Source organism: Pygoscelis adeliae, unplaced genomic scaffold (genome assembly GCF_000699105.1).
Source record: "Pygoscelis adeliae isolate BGI_AS28 unplaced genomic scaffold, ASM69910v1 Scaffold245, whole genome shotgun sequence".
NCBI classification, from domain to species: domain Eukaryota; kingdom Metazoa; phylum Chordata; class Aves; order Sphenisciformes; family Spheniscidae; genus Pygoscelis; species Pygoscelis adeliae.
In genome coordinates this window covers 569,655-592,756 of record NW_008824766.1, presented here as the reverse complement: position 1 = coordinate 592,756, position 23,102 = coordinate 569,655, and the positions used below count along the sequence as shown (strand labels likewise).

The 23,102-nt window shown below is 38.5% G+C and overlaps 2 protein-coding genes across 2 annotated transcripts in view; one reads left to right on the top strand and one right to left on the bottom strand.

Annotated features, from left to right (window-relative positions):
* PSMD1 (proteasome (prosome, macropain) 26S subunit, non-ATPase, 1) overlaps positions 1-23,102 on the top strand; it is a 76,899-nt gene that overhangs the window by 22,184 nt on the left and 31,613 nt on the right. The gene's annotated exons all lie outside the window — the stretch shown is intronic.
* HTR2B (5-hydroxytryptamine (serotonin) receptor 2B, G protein-coupled) lies at positions 7,854-17,865 on the bottom strand. The gene is made up of 3 exons (XM_009323576.1): positions 17,556-17,865; positions 11,036-11,236; positions 7,854-8,980 (listed from the first exon to the last, which is right to left on the bottom strand). Exons 1-3 carry the CDS (start codon positions 17,863-17,865, stop codon positions 8,106-8,108), a joined length of 1,386 nt encoding a protein of 461 aa, XP_009321851.1. The 3' UTR covers positions 7,854-8,105.

Below are 23,102 nucleotides of genomic sequence, written 5' to 3'. Positions count from 1 at the left end.
GCAAGTCCTGTGGTACTTTGAGGGTAAGTCATGTCAGGAACGCTTGATGGACTCTCTGCATTGCTCAAAACATCAGCTGTGGTGCAAGAGTTTTGAAGGGATTAGGGGAGGAGGGGTTAATGCTGCTATAGCAGTCGCACACTTGGATGTTGGATGCGTGCTTGCCTGGCTGCGTGAACGTCTGCAGGCCAGTTGCTCTAGGGAACACAGCAGTAGCAATCGTATATACTGCTTGAGCTGCAGAATACATTGTGGGGTCCTGTTCATGTAGCACAAAACTAACTTCCTTGTTCTATTCTTGGACTCCCTAAAGCTTTCCAGGCACCCATGTATGTAGAATTGAAGTTTGTTGACCAGCAGTGTTGGTGCTGTTAATTCTGTTTTTGCTGACTGTTTAGAAGCAGTCCCCAGGTCTGCAGACTGGGGATGGAAAGCACAGCTTGCTGGCTATAGGACTTGGTATGGCTTTTTTCCCTCTCGGCTTAGTGCCTTACAAAAATTAGGCACTAGTTATGTATTTTGCGACTGATCATTTTCATTTTAATTTAAATTACCAGAAAATGCTCTGGTGCAAGAGAATTGTTTCAAAACTCTCTCCTCCTCTCTTCCTCTTCACAACTAGCAAGACAGTCAAAATAGTACAGCATAAAAACCTGAGACTTCTTACATCTTCTCTCTTTCTAAAAATGGCCACCTCTTACAGGAGACACTTTTAAGTAAAATGTTATTGTAAAATGGGACAGAGGCATGAGTAAAGCTTGAAATGTTTGGAGAACGCAATGTGGATGCAGGGCTGTACAAGAAGCTGTATTGTGAAATAGCAAGAAGAGAAGTGATGTATTGACTTGGCTACTGTAATGTGTTTCTGTTCTCCCAGTCCTGGTACTTTTGCCAGTGATCATAGGTAGCAAACTTACCTTATTTGTTGATGTTTATCCTTCTTTCTACTAAAGTGGTTTATAAAATATTTATCATGGCTCTTGCAAAACAGCATTTAAGGTGCTTGTGACTTCTGGTCAGCCTTTTTCTTTTTTTAAGACTATTAAGATGAGAAGGAAAACATGATAAATTTGTTTTACTTTTTAAAAATGGAAAGAATTATTTTTATCTTAATTTTTTACCACTTTAGATCATGAATTGATCTTTGTTTATATTGCAGAGTGAGATGTGATTGATTTATGTAGTCTAAACACTTTAGTTTATATACGAAATGAGGAGGTAGATGTCTTATAACAAATCTGGTTAGGAAGGAGGCTTCAGTGTGGGATGCAGTAGTGCTTGAAAGCATGAACTAAAAAGGTTTAATGCTCTCATAGCAGTTGTCAAGTCCAGGGGAGTAAGAGCCATGGGGAAGTAGGTCTTAAGTTGTGGGATGCTGCTTCTGCCTCGGTGCAATATTGTTGGGAAAGGCTAAGGGCAGGAGAGGGAACAATGCAGCCTCTAGAGAGTCCCGAAAGGAAGATGTAGTCTCGGCTGATAAGTGTAGGCTAACCAAACATGGAGAACTCTGCATGCCTTATGTTCAGTTCTTCATTTTAGGATGATGCAAGTGAAATAGTAATGTTTCCTGCTTTTGTATTCTTTGTGTTTACATAGCCTTTGATATTTTAACGCTATATATTTGTTTTAAAGCAAACGCAGATCAGATACTTGGATTTTGTTCCAGGAAGACTTGGACAGTTTGTTTTCTTTAACTCCTGCAACCTACCTTTATCCAATGGGCAGATGGCAGATCTTCTGGGTAATTGAGTATGAGGCTAACAGTCACTCTAATGTGATCTGTACCAGTGACTTTTTCAGTGTATTAATTGTGAAGAAGACGACTTTAGTAAAACATACCTGCTTGTTAATTCTTGCGTAGGAAAGATTAAAAGGGTTTTATTTACCCTCCAACCCGTTTTACCTTTGTCGTCTTCAGTCTTCCTGGGAGAGGAGAATGAGGGTCCTTTTCAGTGGAAGATTAATAGTAACAGAAATCTTACTATAATTAGAAGAAGCCTTAGACTTTCACTGAAGTCTTTTTAAATTTGAAAATGCCTTTATCTGCAGGTCTGAAGCTGGAAACAGCTGTGTGTCTTCACTGACCAAACTGTAGTGCATTGGAGAAGTCTGTTGGTATCTCTGGCAAAACTAACCTAACTTGTAATGAAAATTGTAGCTGTACAGATTGCACAAATACATTCATTGTTTCAAACAATACACTATGACATCTCGCATTAATTCTTTCCCTGCTATTGTTTTATCTTTGTTCTAGACTAAATTTCTTCACCAAAAGGGTTGTCAAGCATTGGAACAGGCTGCCCAGGGAAGTGGTGGAGTCACCATCCCTGGAGGTATTTAAAAGACCTGTAGACATGGTGCTTAAGGACGTGGTTTAGTGGTGGATTTGGCAGTGTTAGGGTAAAGGTTGGACTCGATGATCTTAAAGGTCTTTTCCAACCTAAATGATTCTATGATTCTATGAGATTTTACTTTGGAAAATAGGGCTTAGAGCCTTATATCACTTGACAGCTTTTGAAAATCTCAGCAAGTGTTTTAACTTTCTACTGTAAACTGGAATGTCTACACAGATAAGTAAATTAATATGTTTGGTTTAAATCTGAGATAGTTTCTTCAGCCTAGCTTGTACCCTGCTGAAAACTCAAAAGTATTCCTTCAGGAAGCCATTTGCTCCTTAGGGCCTAAAAATACTGCCTACAGTGCCTATAATAAGCCTATGAGCTTATATATAAAGATTTTCAGATCACTAAATCACAGTGTGCATGAGAAGAGGGAGAGAAACCAGTCTAGTATGTTCCCTCCCCACCTCTAATTCCAGAAAAGTATTTTCAGTTTCTCATATTATACACACTAAGGCTTTTTAACCGAGTAACTAAACATTTCAAGCAGTGTGATTTATAACTAAATTGGTTGTTTGACCAAATCCTTGAATTTGCTTTAAAACTACTGTTCAGCAACTGAAGTTTCAAATTAAGTCATCAAAAATGCTGAGATTCTTTGAGCCATTAAATGAAGTTGATGAATTATTTTTTATGGCAAAAACTTCCTGTTAGATTTTATTAGGGAATATTGATGTGCATATTCCAGAATAAAAGGCTCATTTGTTGTGCAGGGTTTAATGAATTTGAAAATTAGTTGCTATCACCTGTCTAGAGTATTTGTAAAGAGGATCCTTCAGAGAGCAAGAAGCTCCTAATTTTTAAAAGCATGATGTTGTTTTTCAGAGGTTGGAAAGGACCTCAATATACCTGGATTGCAAGGAATCCTAGGTATGGCTAGACAAATAGGGTTTGACACGAATTATTAAAAATAAGAGTAAAAATGGACGTTTCAGCAAGCCATCTTTCCTATTTTTGTAACTAGCTTCTCATTTAAAAATGAAAAAGCTTCCTTTCCTGTTCTGCAGGGCAAAAGCCTTTCTTTGCAACTGGAGAAAACAGTGTGTCTCATGGGAATGGACACGGACAGTAAACACCGTGGTGTGAAAAGGCAAAGCAAAAATATGGAAGTTACTTCTCTCCCGACTGTTGTTTTTGCCATGTTGATGGTTACCTAGAGAGCCAAAGGGGAAGTGAAACAAAGGAGTGCTTGTTAGCAGTTGTATGTAGGCATCTTTACCAATTTGCTGAAAGAAATCTAATGCTTCATGGTAATGTTAAGTCAGTCCTGAGAACTGGCCAGAACTCTGGGACTCCTGGCTCCAGCTTGCAAGGCAAAGAGCGAGAAGAGCTCTGGAGAGCATCCTGCCTCTTTGGGCTCCAGTGTCCCAGGTTGTTCAGTATGCCTTTACGAGGTTTACTGTGCTTGCATTACTTTACCTTTTAAGGCTGATGTTACATATGACAGCCTAGAAAAAGATTTAGGGGAGTAATGCTTTTGCTTTCTCATACCAGCTTGCAGTGCTGTGGATTTTTCCACAATTAGAAAATGGTGTAGGAAAATGACATTTTCTCTGAAGCACCATAAAAATCAGTGTCCCTCTAGTATGTTAGTGACCAGCTTTATAGCATCAGTCTCTCTTCTCAGTGCCTTCACTTCTGCTTAACGCTGGATTTTTTAACTGTATTTTGATGCATTTGACAATTGATACTAGTATGGCCAGGTGCGGTGATGTTAGGAAGAGTTTTACACTTGGAGAATACAAGATAAGTGATGAATTAATTTTTCTGGCTGCCTAAAAGTTTTCTGATAGAATCTGAACTAACTTGCAGAACCACAAATGGTTTGGGACTGGCTTCACGAAATGTGTTTTGTATCACCACAGTTGAGATTAGCTGAATTTCTTGCTTCTCTATTTCTTAGGGTGGCTTAAAGGTTGGGATTTTGTTTGTTTTTGTTTGGTTTTGTCTGAGGTTTTTTGTTGTTTTGTTTGGGTTTTTTTTTAAGGTATTCCCTTTATCTGCATTTCAAGGCACTCATTCTGTTAGGCTTCAAACTCCATTATTTTCCTCTCTGCAAGACTGCTGAGGTGAACATATTTATAGGTAGTCCTTATGTCCATGTCTGTGCTGTAATTTTTAATTAGATAGGCAGCCAGAACACTGACTAAATATCTCCTAATGTATTTTAAATGATTAAACAACAAAAAAAACCCATACTTGTCCATTGTTCTTCTAAAAATATTTCTTCCCATAGTGCTTGTATGCTGTACATCAGCTTTAACTTTTGTCTGTCTTGCTTCTCTAGTAGTTTAAAAAGAAATTAAATATGCCAGATAAAAGTTTCTGTGATAATGAGGAAAGTTGAACTAGGTAATTTATTATTTTATGTAGTATATAGAGGCCATAGAGCTGGCCAGGTGGTTGGTTTGGCATGGGCCAGATTCTGAAAGAATTGAGAGCATTTCATTCCAAAGAAAGGAATGTCTTTTTTTGGTTAAATGGGAAGTGTGTGACCCCTTTCTCCTGTAAAAAGGTCTTGTGTTCTGCTAGCAAGTGACTGCAAACCTTTTATCAATTATTATTTAGGCTGCTATCTTTATGAAGGAACCTGGAAGCTATAAAAATACTCTCACTTCACAGCCAGCATGTAAAAATATATTTTATATATTTGTGTTACTTAAAGATGATGCTTGTGGAGGGAGTCCTGAGCCTCCTATCTCGCTTGTCAGTATCGCATGAGCAGTGTTGTCCTTAGTTACCATACAACAAACTTGTGCTTTCTTACAGTAGCTTGCAGTGACTCTCTTATTTTCAATCATGCCTTGCTAATGAAGGCAATGTCTTTGTTCAAATCTGTTCTTGTAGATACAGTTGCTAAAACAAGATCTCTGTCGTCTGTTATGTTGTCTTTTTATTTCATAGTTCTGCATCTTCTCTTCATCTTTCTTCTCCCTCTGTCCTTATGCTTTCCCAGACTCTTACCTGAATTTTTAGCTTGTTTGCTTTGTCAGTGGACAAGCAATTTCTTTTTATGCTAAGTGTGTTAAGTGGGATGTGCATGTTTTCTTGATGATGTGTTTCTGTCTATGGAGAAACTTCCTTTCTCTGTAGGAAGACTGGATTTTTGATTAGTCACTAGTCCTTTTGATTGAAGTTTATTGTTGCTGACTAAATTCAGTAACTGGAACATGTTGAGCTTCTATTTATGGTTACTAAAATTGAGAAATGTATATGCTGGCTTGACAAAATACATCTTTGCTGGGTGAGACTTTTTCAAGGATTGTTTCCTGTTGGTGGAGTCTAACCACTGATTACGAAGAGACCTTGGAATCGTTCTCTGTGGGACACTTGGGGCAAATTACTCCTCATGTCATTGCTCATTGCAGACTGACAGTTGTACAAGAACAGGGTCACACAGAAGAGAACTAAGTTACCTCTTGCTCTTTCCAGATGCTGTGAGCCAGCTGTGCTTCTGCTGGAAAGGGAAAATTTAATTTGTTGCTGAAAGTAGATGATTGCTACCTGCTGTATGAACGGTTTTTGTTCAGTCAGCATGGATTTATTTAAGTAGCAAGAGAGTTTTCAAAGATGACTGCTTCTGGCTCTCTGGCTGCTGGGAAATAACCCCTCAAGAATGGTGCTGTGCCCATCTGCCTCTTGATGTTACTCCTCATGAAGGCTGATTCCCGCATTGCAAGTGATGCTTTTAATTTTTTTTGCTGTGATCACTCTGTGCATGGATGTGATTTCACTTTTACCTGGTTCCAGAACACCTGCTTTAGGTTAAATGAGACACTAGTGTGTGATGTTTTCAGCCACATGCCTGGAAATTTTGGGAGTTTTGGGGTTTGTTCTATTCCTACTCCCTCCCCCCTTGAGCTTCAAAGTAATCTAGGTCTTATTAAATTGATTCTCAAGTATTTTTAGATGTAGGCATCTTTCACAGCTATAGCAATCCATCAATTCTGGCTTTTAACTACAGGATCCTTTTAAACAAATTTTGATTAACAAAAGAGGAGTAAGAGCAGTTAGAGCTTATTCTAACTTAAGTGGCTAGTGACTATCACCAAGAAGGAGAGGAAGGAGACAAATTACTGTAAGTACCGCAGAAGTGTTTTTAATACTTTCTCCTGGAACCCTAGCAGTTGTTACGTTAGGCTCTGTTTCGAACTTGCATATGTTTTAAATTAAATATATATAAATAAATGTTGGAAGGACATGTTATCTTTAGTACTTTCTGTTCTGCAGATGAAAAAACCTAAGCCTTTTGCTGTACATAATTGTAGTGTGTAACTAAAGAGTACTGAAAACATTAAAAATGAAAACAAAGCCCAAGCTGAAAATTTTACTGTAAATGGAAACTATAAAAAAAACGACCATGGTGAGCTGGCTGCTTACTGTAAGAACTCCAGTAGTTTGGGGAAATCCGATTTCCCTTCCCAAAGAGAGATAGTCTGGAGCTGTCAGAAGCTCCTGATTTCCCAGATGATAGACTCTGGTAGCTTTTACAGATTGTGAGGAGCGATTCTTTCCGTGAATTTTGTGTTCTGATGGAAGGCTTGAGCATGTTTGAGAGACTGCAGATTAGGACCTGTAATCTTATGCCATCAGTCCAATGAAATTATTTTGAGCTAAGCTAAACTGCGAATACTTGCAGGTCTAGATAGTACTGTTGTCTCTGCTGTGTCTTAAACACTTGCTCTATTTTCAAGTGAAATAGGTACTCTATCTGAGATTTTTCTACTTCGTGTGAACTATATTGCATGAGGGAAAGCTTTCACTGAAGTTCCAATGATCATAAAAAGGAAGTTTGTTCATATAAATTAAAGGGATGTTCCAGGCACTGCCGGTCCAGTTTTACTCATGATCATTGATGAGGTGTTGTCCTATTTTGGTTAAACGCTCTCATTTTCTTAGTATGAAAGGAACAAAGGGCAGTTTTCTGTGACAAATCTGACAATACCAGGCTTATGTGTCTGTGAGAGTAATGGAGAAGAAATTCAGGTCGGTAAGAGATTCTGCTCACCCCTACATTAAAACCACAAAGGGATAATGTCAGCATATGGAATTTTTTTCTCACCTGCTAAGAACCCGTTTTACCCCTTGTGGAATGGGCATGTACAGCTTTTGGTCTCTGGAGTGAGTGATTCTGCTTGTGATATATGTACCCTCAGAGAACAAGAAAAGCTCGTACTTGGATACGTGGCCTCAGCAGAGGAACGTATCTGGAGGAGGCAATGCAGTGAGCTTGTGTGCTGTTTTGTTTGTACAGCGTAAAGGTGGATTTAAATTAAAACCAGCAAGTTTGTATTCCCCTGCTAATTTCATCGTAGAGCATCAACCTACAGAGTGTTCTGTCTTGCCAGAATGAATGTTAAAGTAGTGTTTGTACAGAGATGCTTTTCTTATAAAAATGTACTTTGAAGAGACTGAAGATGATGAGAACTGAAGTCAGATACTCAAACTGATTTAGCTTTTATTTATTTCCCTCCTCCTGTAGACTACAGTTCTTCATTAGTCATTTATCATGGAATGAAGTTGTGGTTGCCACCATGGGGTTGGAGTTAAAGTAGAGGAGACTTTGGAGGAGACGAATTAATATAAATTTATAAGATATTGCTTGCATAAATAACAGAAAACAGTAGTATTTATATCCTCTTACAGCACAGTTACCTAGAATAACACATACAGTAATACTATGATACGGACATGTCTGCCATTCCACTATACATAGCTGACTTGTTCTTCTGTTTTATCAACTTCATTCTCTGTGAGCAGCAATGTATCCAGCAGAATGGCCGATGACGCTTGGATGGGTGAGCTCCTCAGCCTCATTGGGCTCTGGTACATAATGGGGTTAATCCCATTTCTCATCCCATGCATGACAAAGAGCTTGGAATTTTCTGCCACAGAGCTTCTGAAAGAGATCCTGCTGGAACGAAGGGCCTTGATAGGCTTTGTGGTCCTATAGTTGCAAGTGATATACCTGCTGAAAGCCTCCCTAAATGTTTTGTTGAAGAGTGTATAGACAAGAGGGTTCACTCCTGAGGATACATATCCTATCCAAACAAATATCTCCATAAGCTTTTGAAAAACCTCCTTGTTGCAGGAGCTGCACAGAACTGAACTTATGTTTGTTATGAAGAATGGGCACCACATCAACAAGAAAAGAAAAAATACAATCCCCAGAACTTTTGACGCTCTTTGTTCGTTGGTTATCGTTTGCATGGACTTCCTCCCAATCGTAGATGTTCTGCAGATAGACATGTCATTGGACAAAGTCTTGTCATTTCTGGAGCCATTTAGCATGGCCACCTTTTCTGGTGAGGAGGCAGGTGTTGTGTCACGCTGAAATACTGTGGACACTGTTGACCAAGTGAAACGCTGAGGTGGCTTGTTGATCAAGTAGGCCTTCTTGCGTAGCACTTGGATTGTCAGAAAATAAGTGACTACCATGATAGCGAGGGGAATGAAGAATGCGGCCACTGATCCGTAGAGAATGAAGTCATGAAAACGATCAGGCATCAGGACACACGTGATGTTTGTAGAATCGCCATTTCCATCTTCGATGCCTCTGATAGGAATCGGAATAGCAATGCCTACAGGAGAAAAACCAAGTACTTCAGCATATGGTAATCGCTTGCAATCTCTTTTTTGGGCCTCAAGCCTCAGGGTCTCTAAAGAAAGATAGTTCCTGAGCTGTGGAGTAGGCATAGGGTGACGGAGAGGACATGAATTGTTCAGAGCATCGCATGGGTAATTGGAAAATAGTACTTTGTGAGACTTGGCAAGCTTAGCTTTAACAGAGTGCCCTTTCTAGGGAGATTGGGCCTAACCCTTAGTGATTGAGGAAGCGCTAAAGTTGCCAACTTCTCAAGTGTAAAACACATGAATTGCTTTGACTCTAGTTGTTAGAATTAGTATGGCTTTTCCTCCAGTGAAATGTATTTCCCTAATGCCATCTGCTTTTTCTTTTTCCCTGGGGTAATCTTTGCACTTTTTGAAGGGCAGTTCTGTAAATACCTAAAACTTGTCTTTCCCTCTTACCTTAACGATATCAAGTGACTGGACACAGCTGATTTTTTTCACCCTGCTTGACTTTCGTATGTACAAGTAGTTAAATAGATACCAGAATTATGCAGTCTGTGTTTGAGATGGATTTGTTGTTTAAAGTCTCTTGCATATTTAAGAGTGTTTAAATGAGGCTAGCTAGCTCTGTAATTCACCACTCGTTTAAAAAAAAATGTTAGCAGTCTTGTCTTTTAAATGATTTTTTTATAACCACTAAATTACAGTCAGCACTTCATTTGCCAGCAGTCTGACATTACAACAAAAACAGCAGGTTCCTTGCTGTCTGGTGAAGGTTATTTGTGCTATGTTTCCTGATACTGCTTAATGAGATCTAGGGATTTACTGTATTCCTCTGCTACTCTGCTTACTGAAGTTGGTTGAAGGCAGCAAGAGCAAAATGGTTTACCCTTCAGCCACTTGATCCCTTTCTTAATAAGAGGCACACCTTCAGATACAGCAAACGTTTAAAATGAGGATTGAACCAAATTAACCTTTGATTTGGAGGACCCTGGCTCAGCTGCAGAGCACTTTTGTGTTAGATAAAAAACAAATGAAAAAGTCCAGCACTGATTAATAACAATAAATCAGGCATTAAAAGGTCAACTTGTAAGTGTCTTGTCATGCTAACTGTTTCCTTTTTTTGTGATAAAATAGAGATAGTATCTTTTCTCCTGTCATCACAGCTCTTCCAGAATTTTTTTCAAGTTGGAATTTTTGGGTTTAGGCATGTGTGCCTCAGCCAAGAAGGTGAATGTACCCATTCTCCTGTGCATCATTGGCCTTAATAATGCAGAATAATTTTGTTCTTTCTCTTGCACACAGAGCATACAGCACTATGCCTATTGCTGCCTGCAGCGCACATTGTTATTTGAATTAAATGTTTTCACCTCCTTAGCTCATTTAACAGATTTATTTTTTTAAGCATTAAAGACAGGTGAGGTGCCACATGCATATCACAGACGTACTAATATCATAAAAGTTCAGACATTGGCATCCTTAATATAAACTGTTCAGGGTTTTAGGTTTTTTGTTTGGTTTTTTTTGCTTAGAAGTTAGCCTTTCTATATGTTATATCACCAGTGCATCTCAGTCTTCAGTGTGAATGTTACCAGCCACTCATTTATCTTTCAATATTTGATGTAAGTAATTAACCTTTTTTTTTTTTTTTTTTACTTGCTTCATGGGACAATTGTAAGGCACAGATTTTAGCAGCATCTACTCAAGGCTTAAAATTGTGTTTGGGACAGAATATACTACCACAGGAACATGAAATCTTGCTTTCCCAGGAGGCATGCTATGCGTGCAGGTGTTGTCTTCTGATTTTTGGACTTCTAGGACCATGAAGAAGAGTGATTATCCCTACTCAATCCTTGCCCTTTCTGGTAAGCCTGATAAGGAGCAGTGGTTCAGGCAGATTTTTATGATGTAGCTATGTATGATCCAAGAGGTGGACTTAGGCCAGCCCAGGTGTTAGGGTCTCCTGATCAAGTACTTGGCCAAATTTTCCATTTTGCCTAGCTTTCACCTATTGTTTTGGACATAAAGCTTCTGCATTCCTTTTCCAGTCTCTGAATTTCACGTACCTATTGAAATGAGCCAAACCACGATGATTTTGATGATTGTTGTAGCCCATGAATTGTACTGACTAGCCTGGATTGGCTTTTTAATCGCAATATAGCGGTCTAGTGAGATGGCACAGAGGTGCATGATGGAAGCTGTGGAAAAGAGGACATCAAGGAACAGCCAGATAGGACACAAGGCAGTTGGAAAAGGCCAGGCATTGTCTGAAAGAGAACAGAAAACTCATTAGAATCTAAGCTTTTTGAGAGTTTTCAGTATGTGGTTTTCCCTTGGCATCAGTACCTTTGAGAAGTTCATAATACTACAGGAACCAAGCTTTGCCACTGCCTCAGCTGGATTCTGTCTTACATTTTAGTTAGCTCCTAACTGACATGGTTGCTGCCATCATATTGATCAGGCTGTTTGTGTATTATAAGCCTTTCCCTGTCTTTTTGTCCTTTTTAGATCATAAGCTCTTTGTGGCAAGGACTCTGGATAAAAAAGTTTTTAAAAAATAGGCCATGACTGTGCTTGGTCCTTGCGCTCTGCAGTTAAATGATTATTTTCAGCTATATCTCCTTGATAGTTCTATGATTCAAGGTTGTGTTAAATGGAGGAGACAATGGGTCATAACCAATGTATTAGTCAATCATTGCAGAACCATGGTTGAATCTTAGTGGTGATCTTGAAGAATCTAGTTCACACAGTTTTAAAATGAGTTTACTGTGTCACTTGACCAGATACAGTTGAGCACTAATGTGGCAAAGCAGGGCTCTTCTGTCTCAGCAATGATTTTATAAAAATTGAAGGGCTTTCATGTGTGTCTTTTTTTTTTTTTCCCCAAGAGTGATGGCTTGGATTCTAAGTCTGGCATCCTGTTTCTTACAGTAGTTACCTGTCTTTAATGTTAATCTTTACAGCGAACATAGGGTCTGTCAACTGCATTGTGTCCAAGATAAACGTTTTGTAGTGTTCGATTTTCCAAAAGGCTTGTATTTTTGAGAGCTGGGTCTTCCCTATCAATGCTTATAATACCAAACTGAATGAAATTTAATGGAACTATGATTATTTTTTTCTTAACTGCTTTATTTTCACTCACAAGTAGTTTGTATTGCAATCCAGTGCTAGCAGTGTTCAATTTGAGGTGCACCTTAGTGTTGTCTATAAGAATGTTCTGTAGTTCTAGGGAAGAATGTGTGAACACAGAAGCTTTTTCTATTTCTAATGGTAGAAGCTGAGCTAGTAAATATATTCTCCTTCCTTATAAAATTCAGCTGTACTCAATCAGTAGGCACATTAATAGTGTTGCCAGAGAAATCAGTTCTTCGTTGAATGACGATTAAGGGGAAAAAAAAAAAAGACATTTCTGACAAATCAGATTGGTTTTAATCTTCTTGCTCTGAATAAATAGATCTGCATGCTGAGAATGCCAAATGAGCTGGACTATTGTAATGCCCAGTCTTATCAATGTGGTAATATTGCAGTAGTTTGAGATTAAAATGTTTTTTCATAATGTGCCTGATGGACGGAAATTATAATGGTGCTGCCTTGACTTGAATTATAAACTCCAGAGGACTGAAAATTTTATAAAGTCAGACATAGCACATACTTGTCTGCACTATTACCTATGTTGGGAAACCTTGCCTGTTAAACAAAGAGAACGGATGGATGGAGCCCTGAGCCGAACCTCACCCATCCCCAAAGCAGTGGACTCCAGGTGAGGATGATGGAGGCAGTGTAAGAGGTGGTCTATTTTCAAATCATCAACCAGTAAATTTTAGTATCTAGCTGCATATTTCCTATAATAGATACCATGGTTGAAATTGTGCTTCAAAAATTATTCTGTCAGGCAGGTATGAGAAAGTTGTAATTAGTATATTATGAAATCCTTACTCATATTTAATTTTTCTATCTACACTTTTAGCTGGCAGTAAGGTATGGTGCCTTTCTGAAGAAAAAAAAGGAAAACAAAAATATCTTGTGGCTCATATAACCAGCTGGGGGAAAAAAAAAAGAATACAGTTAAAAGAAATAATTGATTTGATGGGCTTTAAATGTTTTTGCTCACTCCAGAAAAATAAGACTACTTCTTTTGACTCTGTGATGAAGGATTAGTTCAGATAAAATGTGAACAATGGAAAGTGTATTCTACATCTTGAAGGATGGCAGATAACACAGCGGGATTTCAAGTGAGCAGCTAATACTTCTGTTGGAGAGTACTTACATGCTGCTCCGTGGATTATAACTGCTTTGCTTTCTGGAGAATTGCAGTGTGATAAATTCTTTCCTTTTGTAGTTAATTTACTCTTTGCAGAAGAAAACCCTCAAATATTTTGCAACAAAAAGCTCTTTTCCTTCTTCTAAATATAGATGCATTTAAACAACTATCTGATACAAAGCAACCTTGTATGTTTTTATGAGTTGTAAGAGCTTTTGTTAGTTGGTAAGTGCAACTGAACAGAGATAGCTTTGTCTTTTTTTATTTTTGTCTTGTTTTGAACTGGGTGCAGAAGGCAGTAAGTTATCATATTCATTATTACAGCATTATGTACTATTATATTAGCGTGTATGAGATGATGTTTTTTATCCAAACAAAATCAGAGTAGACTTTAAATGTACTAGCTGATAAGAACTGAAGAATACGGTTATTACTTAAACAAAACAAAGAATTGAAGAATATGGTTATTATTTAAACTAAACAAATATTGTGAAACTGGTACCTTGAAGTCCAGAAGAGTCACATAGTTGTCTAGGATTCATACTGTGGTGTATTTTGCTTTTACTTATTTTGATTTCTTGGTTACACCTGTGTTAGAAGCTCTGTGCCTAGTGTTTGAGGGAATGCTCCGGGCTGAGGTTTTGTGCTTTCCTGGTGGTGGTGGTGGTGTGTATCACTGCTGGCCTATTCTGTCAGTTTGGGAGTAGGGAAAAGATGGAATATTAATTTCCCCTCAGGACTCAGAAAGCATCTCTGACCCTTGAACATGACAGTGACCTGCTTGTTTGTTGTCCTGCGTTATAAATCAGACTGAACGTAAAATGAGTATGGCCTGCCAAGTGGTGATGCGAAGCCAATAGCAGGTCATGCTTAGTTTGGATTGTTACAAGTTCTGATTCTCCTAGTATAGATCCACACTGTTGGGAGCAGACCAGAGCATTTACTGGGCTGACTGAGATTCTCCACCTTCTTTTTCCTTGGGAGTTGAAATGCTGATTTAAGCAAGCTAGTGGATTGGATTTTTTAATTTTTTTTTTTTTTTTTAAATGCGTAGGTTACCTGACAAACGTGCCTGCCTGAAAACCTACCTGGTTTCTCCAGTTGTCAGGTGTATAAGATAAAAAGATATTCCTCCTTCCTACAAACCTTGCCTCGGATCCTCCCAGCACTGCAGCAGTGCTGCTGTTGCAGATTATTTTCCTTATTTTGAGTCAATACAAGACAAAATACATGTTTTAAGATTTGTCTTGTACCTTAAGAGAAGTAAGATGACCTTTTACTACAACTGCCTACCCTTGATTAATCTTTATTTAAGAAAAGCTTTATTTATAGGAAATACTTTGGAAATGTGTAATCCTTAAAACAAAGTACAGTATAGAAAAGCTGCTCTTGCTGTAAGCCAAAAGGTTTTTTGAAAGCTCTGCTTGTGTACATGTATAAGCATGATTGAGAGAGATCTTTATATAGACGTGGAAACCGTTTGTTCTTCTGCTATAAGGGCTACTGAAACGTGTTGCCTGTTAAGGATTTTGTTGCTGTTGGATAATGATGCTTTTACTGAGATGGAAATTGGATATTTTTAATCACTAGCTGACTTAAGCTTAGGCTTCAGTCTTCAAATTGGTGTGCGTGTGTCTGTAGCCTGCGTATGCGGTGTTCACCCTTGTGTCAGTGTTCAGCTTCATGGACTGCATAGGCCTGGCTTTTCCAGGCTGCTGTCTTGCTGTTTCACCCCCGTGGCTGCCTGCCTTTATTTCTCTGCTACAATTATAGCTTCAACAGTAGTTGTTCACTGTCATGTAGTTTTTTGAGTTTATCCAAAGTAATTTTTTTTTTTTAATTGGAGTTGCTTTCTGAGGAATAAACCTTTGTTTTCTTACTTATCTTTAGATTTGAGATTTTGGAAAGTAGCCTTCAATTAAAGCAGTTTTCTCTGGTAGTTTGCACAAGCAAGAAGGGAAGATTTGCTGTGGTTCATCATCAGTAATGAAGATTAAGATGGCGATTGCTTGTGATTTTAAAATTAACATTTTAAAGATAATGGTTTGCAGCCTAGGACGATCAGCATTACCTTCTGATTTTTAAGTGGATGAATATCAGGAATAGAGAATATATTTCAAAAGATGGTACACGCACTGTCTCCAGGTAACCCATTGCCCACCAAGCTGTGGACAACAGACTTCTTCTTGCTGCAGGCTTTGCAAATGGGAGGATCTCTCAAGTTTATTTGCTCATTTCACTACCTGATGAAGAGCAACATTTTTGCTTTCCTTCAGTAGTTCTGAGTGTTAGAAATTTGGATAACTCTTTTGAAAGCTAGATTTCGGAGAATGCGATTATTTCCTAACATGCCCTCCTTTTTTTGGAAGAAGTGAGAATTTAGCAAGCAAGAAAAGCAATGAACTGTTTGTATACTCTGACACTCGCACTCCTAAATTAAAATTGCAGTGTATATTTGTACCAGAGTACATTTTGGTCACTCTGCTGAGAATAAATAATCTGCTGCTCATGGTATTATACCTGCGAGTGAGTTACAGATTTATTTATTTATTTATTCAAGGGGCAGCTCTTTATTACAGAGACAGTTTATTTCTGAAGATTTTTCTGTAAGCATACTGTCAGGGCGTGGAGCCAATGTCTGTAGTAGGTTTTGAATTGTAACGCTCTGTGACACATCAGTTTTTACAGTCAGGATCATTTAATGTGACTGCACTTCAGTTCACACCTTTTCCTTCATATAATTTCCACGTAATTAGATATCAGTCCCAAATCGGAAGCATAATATTTGTATTCTGTATCTAGAAGCTGCACCCAGCTATTTCATTATTATGGAAACATTCCTGTGTGGAAGTGCCAGGAGGCTCGATTTAATTGTCTCTCTGGCTATCAGTGATTATTCTGTGTTCAAGTAGTTATCTGGCTAATGTAGCTTCAAGATTTAGACTTGTTATATATTTAAATGTCTGTTCTAGCTTCATTCCAGTAACTCCTCATGTTTTGCTCATGCTTTGAACTTCTATAAACACCTCAGCATCTTCTCCCAGTCGGTGAAGAGGCAAAGCAGTTTTTCTGGGCAGCTGCCAAAGAGAGACTTGGGTGCAAGAAACTTCAGTTTTAACCACTGCTATGTGAAAGGCTGGTCGCAGTCTTACTTAGTTAATTAGAACTAATTTTGCTACTTTCTTGTAAATTTCCTGCAACATGAAAGATGCTTTTGTTTGACTTTCAAATTAAGATTCCTAGCATGCTTTAAACTGTTGTAACCAGGGCTTAGCACTGGATTAATTGAGAGATTAAGGAGCAATACTCTCTTTATAAAGTTAAAAAGACAAGATTTATTAGTCTAGCAAAATGAAAATAATTAAAAAAACCCAAAACAAAAAAACTCCACCACCACCAAAAAACACCACCACAAAATGCAGAACCTGCCTTCCCTTTGTATTGATTGCTAGTCCAATACTAGTACTTTGTATGGTTAGTAGTTTTATTTTTATTATTAACGAGGCCTTTGGCTATATCTGAAATAAAGCTGGGCATGAGAGAATATGAAAAATTCATGCTTGTTCTGTAATGACCAACCAGAAAGAAAATGTCACACCCAGTGTACGTTCATGTAAAAAATACCTATTTTATTCCATATGAACCAGAGTAAATGATAAATCTGAATCTCAAAGATTAGGTACATGGACTGAGGCTTCCTTGGCTTGACAGGTGAGTTAATTTTTTGGGACGCTTTACGAACCTGCCGCTTTCCCCAGGGTGGGAGAAAATCAGTTTCTCTGAAACTGGTACTGGTAAACGTTTGTTTTCACTGATGGTACCAGGGACCATCTCTGACTGCTCGTGGAGCTTGGAGTCAATACTAAGGTAAAATCAGGTGCCTGACTCCTAGAAAGTTCAAAACCTGTTCAAGTGTACCGAACAGATACCTAGTCTTTGTTTCATGTTTTTTAAGAGAAGACTGCCTGCAATTAATGTAATATCCAATGGAACAGATTGTGCTGATATTGTGCTGATGTTGTTAAAAATAATATTACACTGTACAAAATGTAATTTTCATGTCCAGCTCCAATTTAGTATCAGTTCTAAGTCTCAGGTGATTTTTGAATGGTTTGTTTCAAAGGAAAGAATATCCACAGTGGGTATACTTCCCATAAAGACATTAAGCTATATTAAGGTGAGAAGGGAAAGAAGATTTAGCAGCCCTCATCCAAATGATTTTTAAAATTGTAATGGTGGAAAGCAAACAGTTTTTCTGTTTGAATTAGACCTCCCCAAATTGTACCCCATATGCTAGCCTGATGAAACAAATGCGCTGTACTTACCAAATAATATTATGAGAAGGGCAATCGGCATCACAAACAGACCCACAAGCAAATCTGCCACTGCCAAGGACATCAAAAAGTAGTTGGTAGCATATTGCAACTTTTTCTCTAGAGACACCGCCAGTATGACAAGTATGTTCCCCCCAATGGTGGGGATTATCACCAGGAGGATCAGTAAAGCTGCCCAATGCACTTTGTTTCCTTGTTCGTCGCTTGAGTAGTCCTGCTTGGGTTCTCCTGTTACTGAGAGAGGCGACAAAGATCCATTGCCAACTCCAGACCCATTCAAGGAATGTAAAGGATAGGACATTTTTGTGTCCAGTGAAATGTGTTCAGGAGCTGTATTTTGCGCAGGAATTGTGTACGGTGTAAGAGTTCACTCTTCCTCTCTGGTCCAGGATGGTCCTGAAGAAAGGCCAGCATGGTCAGTATGGTGAACTGGTCATCTGCTATTTTGAGATATTGTAACCATGTCCGAGCCGGTATCCAATTTTTTTATCCTGTGCCTTGCTGGGCGCAATTAGGTCTTAAAAATGAAAGTCCTGTTTTGTGTCCATCTCTGCTTGGTAGGGTTCAGTGGTCTGGTCTCCCCTTTATAGCGAGGTTCAGGTTTCAGAAGATTATAGGAGACAGTTCAATAGCTGTGAAAAGTAAGCAGTGCATTAGCTTCCCCCCCCTTTTTTTTTTTTTTGCTTCCTTCTACAGCAGTAAAAACTGATAGATGAATTTGGATGCCAAATGGTTCCCTTTAGATACAAAGAGCAAATCTACATACACTGTAAGTACAAACTGATGCAAAGGCAGATGCTCGCGTTGTGTATATGCAACTCCTCCTCTCCCGAGTGTCTAGTCTCCAGCAGCGTATGCGTAGGCAGACGGCAGTTCCCATATTTCCCCTTATTAAGAATCCTATTTCTCCACAGAGGGTCACCCCAAAAATATCTTCAGAAATGATGTATGAGGTTTCCGTTTTAATGTCTACAGTTCCTAATTTATCAGGTGAGGGTCAGGAAGCTGTAGACAATAAAACATTGGTGACAGTCTCAAGGGGACTGTAAAGATTTATGGAACTGAGACATCTAAATTTACCGATTACTTGAAGGGGGGGTGAGTAAACCGCTTGTTTTTGTAATCTGAGCAGGGCTTTTATTAAGCACAGCCTTCTCTCTCTCTCTCTGTCTCTCTCAACTCTGCTGAAGACTTAACGCTTACATTTCCCCCTTCAAGCAGAGACTAAAACAGCTGTCACGGCATTAAGCTGAACAAATACTGAGAAGATTTCATGTGTTGCAGTTTTCAAGTGAAGAAAGCCTTACCTCTTTCTCGTGCAATTTAGTAGAGTTCACTTTGCATCCAGGAAGATACTTTGTAATTTTCTTTTTCATCACATGGTGGATTTTAAGATAAGATTTTTCACTACTTTCTGGAAAACAAGTTGTTCATTTGGTTTTGGTTTTTATAATTTTTTCTAAAGCTTGTCTCTTTGTGTGCTTTTGTTGAGCACTTATGCTTCCTCTAACATCAAGATTAAGAATTTCTATTTTGGAAAAACTGTATTTCTTACCTAGGTATTTTCTCCAACTCTTGAACGGAGGAGAAGAATCATTCTTGCCACATTTAAAAAAAAGATAGAAATAAGGTTGTATTCTTTTTTGCTGTCCTTTCTCTTCCATTCTTTTGACAATTTTACTTAAGTGATTAGCAGAGTCTATGTGCAGTTTTCTCTTTGTTTATTAGCAAAGCTCGCAGTCTGCTGCCACCCTTGTTTGTTGATTGACTCATTCCAGCGTATCCAGCTCCAGTGCTTGAAAAGCAGGGAAGTAAATGAGTGAGGGTTTGGCTGGAAAAGAGCCAGAGAGGGTTAATTGATTCAGTGCTCCAGTACTATAATGTATGCTCCTTGTAGCTATATCAGGATGTGCAGATCCTGTAAACGACCCTTCATGCTACAGTATTGTAGCTATACGCGTGGTAGCGTGTGTATGCCTGCGCGCTCGCTTGCTCTCTGGATGGAAGCACAGTTAACCCTAAAAAGTTCTGCTGCCCTGTAAACACTCCAATTTTTTTCTTGACTAATTTTATAAAAGTATTGTCTAGCACACTATTTTAAGTGTGTGCACTGTTACTTTAAATCTTTCTTCATGCAGCTGCTTTTTATTATCACGAGTGTTCTCTTTTGTTACCTTCCAACTTTCAGTCAGATGTGTGTATGGTCTCTAACGTAATCTTATAGTTCTGCATTAAAATGGAAATAGAGTTCACTTCCAAGCACATTAGCTGGACAAGTGTGTAATAGAGTCCTTGAGTTTAAGGCCAGAAGAGACCATGAGATCATGGTCTGACCCCCTGTATGTCACCAGCCATTACATTCCATGAATTGCTAGTGCTCACCAGGTTTGAGCTGGGAAATTAGGTCCTTGGTGAACTGTGAATCACTTTCTATTTGTTTAAAAAAAAAAAAAAAAAAAAAAAGGCATTCATATCTTTAGGATACAGCTACTTTGGGGCCAAAGAGAGAAAACTGCTGCCAGAAATTAATAGAAATACTTGACTTAAAGTGTGTTCAGATCATCCAATAGAATTTCCAGCAAAGTAGTTTTCACTTGTTCCTTGTTTTTCCTGTTTAAAGGAAACCTTCAGTAAGATTCCATGCTGTATTCATTTGCAATTGACTTCTGATATCTTTATTCTTCAGAAAAATATATATTAGGAAATAAAGATTAATCCAGCTATGGTAATCCTGTTTCCTTATCTGACCACCTCCCCATTTATCACCCCTGACAGTACTGAGAGAGTAGAGCACGTGAAAACATACAAAAAGCAGAAATCAAGACAGAACAATACTGTATTGGGCTAAAGAGCATTTGGATTCCGTTTTCCTTAAGCTCAACTATGTCTAATCAACTTCTGGTTTATTTTATAAATCTTGAAGGCTCTCCTGTCGTTAATCTAACTGTACTTGAAGTCTTTACCAAAATTTCCATTGGATTAAACACAGCCAGCGTTCACTCTTTCTGATTGTATACATGAAGCTTGTTTTTCTTTATCATTGACACTTGAGCTATTTTTTTCCTTGTTGAAAGGCGGCTGGAATTATTACCGCTTTCTGGAGATGGAGCTATTTATTGGCAGTATTTCTGCATCATAAATGGGAAAAAAAATGTTCCAGAGTAAAACCACCTAAGTATAGTAAAAGCTAGACTAATTCTTTAACTTCAGTGGTCTACCTGTGGGTGTATGCCACATGCAGATCTTCATGTCACATCTCTGAATTTAAAGAACAGAATTAAAACTTCTGGGGGAAAAAAAATAGGCAATGTGTCTATCAGAACCATCTGCTAATCATCAGCGTCAGTTACTGATGCAAGCCTGTGTTGGAGCTGAAGCATTATTTTGAAAAAGGGTTTTTTTGTTTTGGTTTTCTTTACTTTCCACATTTTCTCTTTCACAGCGCAGTAGACACTATCCCTCAGTCGCTTCAGTGTGGGGGAAGTATCAGAGTTAGAGAAGTGTAATTTTGTCAACTTGAGTTCTGTATTACCTCTTCATAAATTTTCTTCACAGATCTTACCATCTGAGGAGCATCGCTGTTGGCTACTTCAGTAAAGAGTTGTTTTGGTCAAAGTGAAAATCAAGTGTTCCCACTTCTCTGGAATGCCTCAGTGGATGTTATTATGTTGTTTATATGACAAAATCATCTCTTTAGCCACTAGAATGGCTAAATTAAATAAATTGGGAGGGGGGAGGCACCTTGATGAAGCATCAGCTGAAGGCTGTACTGTTGCCTGCAGATTGCTCTGATGAAAGCTGTATGAGCGCATTTATACCTAATTGAGAAGGAAATGACTTTTTTAAATACGGATGAAAACAGAGTTTTCTTAGGAACTTGCAGAGGAAGATGATACAAGTTTAGTTGCATGTAGGCTTGCATAGCAGATATACCTGTTTGGTGCATTGTTTCATATCAGATGGCTAGAAAACTTACCTGCTTTTTGTGATGTTTTTTGAACGTTCCCAGGTTTGAATCATTTCTGAGAAACACATCCTCCTGGATATCTATTACAGATCTGCAGCAGGTTCTTCACTGCGTGCCTCTGGCCAGGCTTTTTGTGCAAGCCTCTATCCTGCCCCCATGTCCAGCTCCTCTCCTGTGTTACTGATGATAAACCTTAAATCTTGCTAGACCCCACACCTGGTCCACCGTAACTAGAATATTGGAACCACGCATAGATTTCCCCCCCACCCCACCCCACCCCTTGCTGTTATTTCTGTTTTCAAATCGCCAATACTATTTTATTTGAATGGAGCCACGTCTACATTAGATGTGAGTTGACACTGGTGACAGTGTTGTTCAGTTGGTGCATACCCTCAAGTTCATCTGCTGCGCCTGTTGGCAGCACCCAGCCTCATCCTCCTGACAGTGGGGGGCCTCCTAGAAGTTCTCATTCTTTAGCAAGTATTGCTTAGGCAACCAGGAGGCATTTCAGAAAAACATTGCGGAGAAGGAGGCTGTGTTGCACATGAGATAGTTGCAGGAAATTCCTGGCACGGGAATAGCTTGGATCCTTTTTGTCAAGGGGGAAGGAGACGGGGCTTACACCCATGCATAGCCTATGCCGAAATACGTCAGTTTGTTGCATTTTTCTCTGCAGGTTTTCCATCTTCTATGTTTTTCCCCCCTCTGCTGTACACACCCCCTTCAGAAATGACTGCAAATTGTGCAATTAGATATCTGCATTCCTTCTTTATTAACTCATTCATGGATGAAATGAAACTTCTGTTAAGCCTTTCTTTTTTTATCTGTCACTGTACTACCAAAGCAACTTGTGGAAATAGTTCTGTATCAAATGATTAATTCATGTCCAATAGTTTAGAAAGTCATAAATATTTAGAATCTTTTGAAATATGACTGGGGAGACTTAATGAGGAATTTAAAAGATATATTTGACATTGTTCTTTAATTCTCTGACATTTCATTTTTCACCGAGTTGTAAAGTCCTTAAATATTTAGATTAAAAAATAAGTGTATGTTGGTGATGCTTCAGATGCTTCCATTTTTAGTCTCAATCACAAGACAAGTGCGATGGTTTATTTTCAGTATTCTGTTTATTTACTTATTGATGCTACCTTATATACATATACGTTTCATGTTTAAATATTGCTGAAATATAAAGAGAAATGGCGATAGTTGTCTAACCTTCAAGATGTGCAATTTACAGAATTGGAGATAAACTGCGCAAAGGTATTTGGATGTGATTCTAACTGGGCTGTGATCTAAGAAACTAAGTGGAATATGCTTCAGGATATGGCAATCCAAGTTTTTAATTTGTCTTATGGTGTTGTTGCATGCCTCTTGGGGGGGGAAAAAAAAAAAATCTTAAAGTGGATTGTTAAACAGAGTCAATGTACCTAAACAGTGTTCCTCAACTTTCAGTAGCTCAGTAAGGCTCTTGTAGGCAAAGCCTGCTAAGAATTACAGTATCTGCAGATGTTGCAGTTGTAATTTCCTTCAGAAAAAAAAAACCCGTTTAGATTCCTTACAGATTC

Coding starts and splice junctions, on each gene's coding strand:
- HTR2B (XM_009323576.1), bottom strand. CDS start 17,865: ATGTCCTATCCTTTACATTCCTTGAATGGGTCTGGAGTTGGCAATGGA. Junction 11,237..17,555: donor CCTTCTCATAATATTATTTG/GTAAGTACAGCG, acceptor GTTCTCTTTCAG/ACAATGCCTGGCCTTTTCCA. Junction 8,981..11,035: donor GGTTTGGCTCATTTCAATAG/GTACGTGAAATT, acceptor TTTCTCCTGTAG/GCATTGCTATTCCGATTCCT.